This window comes from Oculina patagonica, unplaced genomic scaffold, assembly GCF_052425735.1.
Source record: "Oculina patagonica isolate OP01 unplaced genomic scaffold, crgOcupat unplaced1419, whole genome shotgun sequence".
Taxonomy (NCBI): domain Eukaryota; kingdom Metazoa; phylum Cnidaria; class Anthozoa; order Scleractinia; family Oculinidae; genus Oculina; species Oculina patagonica.
This window is the reverse complement of record NW_027557431.1, coordinates 1,256-4,949: the sequence shown is the minus strand read 5'-3', so window position 1 is coordinate 4,949 and position 3,694 is coordinate 1,256. Positions and strand designations below refer to the sequence as shown.

The 3,694-nt window shown below is 39.2% G+C and overlaps 1 protein-coding gene across 1 annotated transcript; it reads right to left on the bottom strand.

The window, feature by feature from the left end:
* Positions 1–292: 292 nt before the first annotated feature.
* On the bottom strand, positions 293–2,125 carry LOC144639865 (monocarboxylate transporter 9-like). The gene is made up of 2 exons (XM_078499142.1): positions 1,703–2,125; positions 293–575 (listed from the first exon to the last, which is right to left on the bottom strand). Exons 1-2 carry the CDS (start codon positions 1,923–1,925, stop codon positions 316–318), a joined length of 483 nt encoding a protein of 160 aa, XP_078355268.1. The 5' UTR covers positions 1,926–2,125; the 3' UTR covers positions 293–315.
* Positions 2,126–3,694: the final 1,569 nt, after the last annotated feature.

Below are 3,694 nucleotides of genomic sequence, written 5' to 3'. Positions count from 1 at the left end.
AAGTTGGCTTACCAAATGGACATAAGGCACCGAGTACCCAGGCATAAACACGCATATGGATACAACAAAAATCAGGTAGCCTTTGTTCTTGAAGACTGACCAATCAAAACTGGTTTTCTTGACGGTTTTTAAGTTGTCCAACTCAGACGGTGAAGGAATCAGTCTCAACACAAATCCACAGCACACTACTATTAGCTGAAGTCCCGCTAAAACTTGAAAAGTTCTTGTCAATCCCATGTTGTTCAGAAGTTTCTGAGCAACTGGACTTAGAACAAGCGTACCAACAGGCGCTCCAAGGAATACGATCCCATTGGCTCAGCCGATTCGCGCCCGGAAGAACTGTGGAAGCAGAAACGAGGCGGAACAGTAACTAAGGCAAGAACCAAATCCCCAGATTAGGCCATAAGTTAAATAAAGTGTGTAAATATTTGGTGCAAACGATGAAGAAAACATCCCAACAGCGCATGTAAAGCCACCTAACACAATGACGTTGGCGAATCCAAGCCGGCTACCAAGAACAGCGGGAACCATTCCAAACGCATCGCTTACACCAGCCGCTAAAGCTGTAACCCAAGCTGAGGAGGAAAAAAGAATCGTTATGATTCAAGCTGGTGTCCCGAAATGTATGTTACAATTAGTTATTAATTTACAACTCGTAACAAATATTGATTATGGACAATGATTACATTAGAACCCCTGACATATGAAATCACAATAATCAAACAAATAATGTATCGAAATGTAAACAAGGTACGCAGGTAAAAACTGCACGCATATATGATATCTAGCTAAATTTGGGAAGAAAACGTGCTATTGTGAAATAGGAATTAAACTTAAGTACATTAAAATACTTAGGGGTTGGGATTTTACACAACTCATGATCGTGGGGAAATTACTAGTTACTCAAAAAAACTGTGGTAGAGTATAATGTCAGTTCATCAAATTGTCAGATTGTTGAGAACGTCGAATCGTTCAGAACCTCGATTAGGTTGACCGTAGACCGTTTGCAGTGATCACCGTAAATAAAACGCATATAAATACAAGTGGATTAAGAACCTTCAGGCTGAAATTTCGCTAGTAAAGCAGCATATAGATATAAGAACCAGTTCAGACTAATAGTTCAAACAGGTTCTTATTTAAAACGAAAATATTTCATACTGCATACTCTTTAACTGTTTGGTGCACCAAAAAGCTACCGCTCTCTAATATGCACCAGCCTCCTGTCCCTTTACTTTAGTTAATATGACTGCAGTGGCGGATGTAGGGGAGTGGTCCGGGGGCCCGGAGCGGTCCGGGCAATGCGGGAATAGAGTGGCAAAGATGAACCATGGATAATCTCCCTGAACTGTGATCAGGCGCGGATTCAGACCGGTTTCCACCTTTTCATGGAAATCGGTCAACCCCATGTGCGAGTGACCCAAAATACCCGAAAATAGCACTTTGTTATTCTTGATATGTTCATTTCTACAGGTTTATTTCTCATTTCGTTTCGTTCCGCAAAATACAATAAGCCAGAAAAGATTAGAGGAAGACGGCTGAAATACAGGCTACTGAAATTGAAACCGAATTGGTATTGGGGCGCTTAGCAGAGGAGGCGCTTTATATCGAAAGGAAGGCCATAAATCAAATCATTACGGTACGGTAAAAGAAAGGAAAGAAACAACGTTGTTTTATTCAGAAAGGAAAAGGTCTATTTTCTTACCAGTCTGGCTTCTATTAAAGTTGTATTCATCCAGCAATGCAGCGAATATTATTCCAGAGATGTTTCCTTGAGCAGCTACGATGCACTGGATTAGAAACCCAGCGCTACATACTATCCACGAATATCCCCCATCTAGACGAGTTTTTTGTCTGGGGTACTGAACATGATTTAAGCTTGAAATTTCGGCTTCTTTTCCATCTTCAAGGTCATTTCTTTCAGCCATGTTGAATTGTTGTCGTCTCGATTGACAGTCTTCTAGCCATTAGAACCCACCTATTGAAGGGTCGCACATTCAAGACATTCAAGCTCAAAATGGCACGAAATGTAGAAACTGGTATTTCTCCAGAGATTTTTCAAAGGATCACCGACCGTTTTCCGCTCCACTGCCGCGAAAAATTATGATGTACTTCGTCGGTATCATCACATAGTCAGACAGTTCAAATGAATATGGATTTTGTCAGGAGCTCCTGATTTTGTAGAGTCCTTTGTTCAAGAACATGTGGTCTAGGATTGCGTGACATAATAAAAAATTCGATCACGCAATCAATACGGAACTGACGCGAACTTAAAAATAATCTTATTCAGGTCACTCTTCTTTAACGTTTGCGAGATCTAGGTTATTTATTAACCGTAAAAAACAATCTTACGATATGTGGTAGTGCCTTGTCTGCGTAGTAGTAATATTTTTATTTGTGTTGTATTATTACCGTGTTGAAATAAAGATTATTATTATTTATTTTATTATTATTATTATTTTTCCCCTCGGCTGGAAATTTAAGAATCTGGAATGCGTCATGGAATTTTGGGGGGTTAATTTTTGGTTCAGGGATTTTTTTTTTGGGGGGGGGGTCTTGATTTTTTTTTTTCTCTTGATCATCCCCATCACTTGAAATCCCGAGTACCCAACTGGGATAATCATCTTAATCTCTTTTGACCTTTTGGTGCTTTTCAATGTTTTCACTGTAAGAATGTGTTATTTTAAAAGGTCAATTTTATGCATTTTTCTTTTGATGATGAGGGCACAAATCCTCACGACCTGGAAACTTGATATTTGGTAACAGGAAAACGAGAAGTTAGAATTTATTGCTGCTGGGGATTCATATTGAATAAATAAATAAATTTAGTGCACACATGTCATGGTTAATTGCAAGCCCCAAGAGTGTTCTCTCATTGTTGACTATTGATCATGTGCATGTCACCCGTATCAGTGTACAAATGTAGCAGCCCTCATAATCTTGTAATTCTACTAGTTCTATTGTTCTCCCAAGGGCTAGCAAGCTATTCATTATTTCTGTATTTTAAACAAGCCATCAAACTGTAGGTTTTTCACTGCTATTCTGTGTCCACTAAAACAAAATTAAAACACTACTTGTCTTCACTTTCTATGAGCGATTGGCAACATCAATCATTCACTCACAGACTTGAACTAGCAGCAGAATTGTTTTAAAAAAGAACTTGGAAAATGTCAAGGTTCCCAAAAATACTTTCTTGCATCATTATACCCTCGACAAGTAAATGCTTGAATCTTTGGGGGACTCCCGTAGAAAAGGGACATATGCTGGTCAAAAATGTTTAAAAGAACCTGCAAAGCACCAGAGAATCCCCCTCCCAAGGTAATTATCCTAGGGATAGATACTTCAGAATTATTCCATGAGCGCGCATCGGATATGGGATGGTAAATAGCCAATGGGGTGCGTACCGCCGAGTTGGCTATAACTATCTCATATCCAACAAGCGTGAGTGGAATAATTGTTTTATTAAAAACACCCCCCCCCCCGTTGTTCTCGCTGACGCGTACACCTACCATATTTGTGATCCATGGTATATGAGCTCATGTACCATGGCCTGTAAACCAGTCAAAACTCAGAAATTGCAATATACCATGGCTAGTTTTTAATAGATAGACACCTTATAAAAATTAAGAAGAATAGTGATTTGCTCACTCACAAGAGATACCCATTTATTAGATGTTATATCAAATGACTGTTGGTT

What these genes read in the sequence shown, in the direction of transcription:
- LOC144639865 (XM_078499142.1), bottom strand. Translation starts at nt 1,925, where the DNA reads ATGGCTGAAAGAAATGACCTTGAAGATGGAAAAGAAGCCGAAATTTCA. An exon ending in CTTTAATAGAAGCCAGACTG is followed by an intron (nt 576 to 1,702) that starts GTAAGAAAATAG and finishes TTTCCTCCTCAG; the next exon opens with CTTGGGTTACAGCTTTAGCG.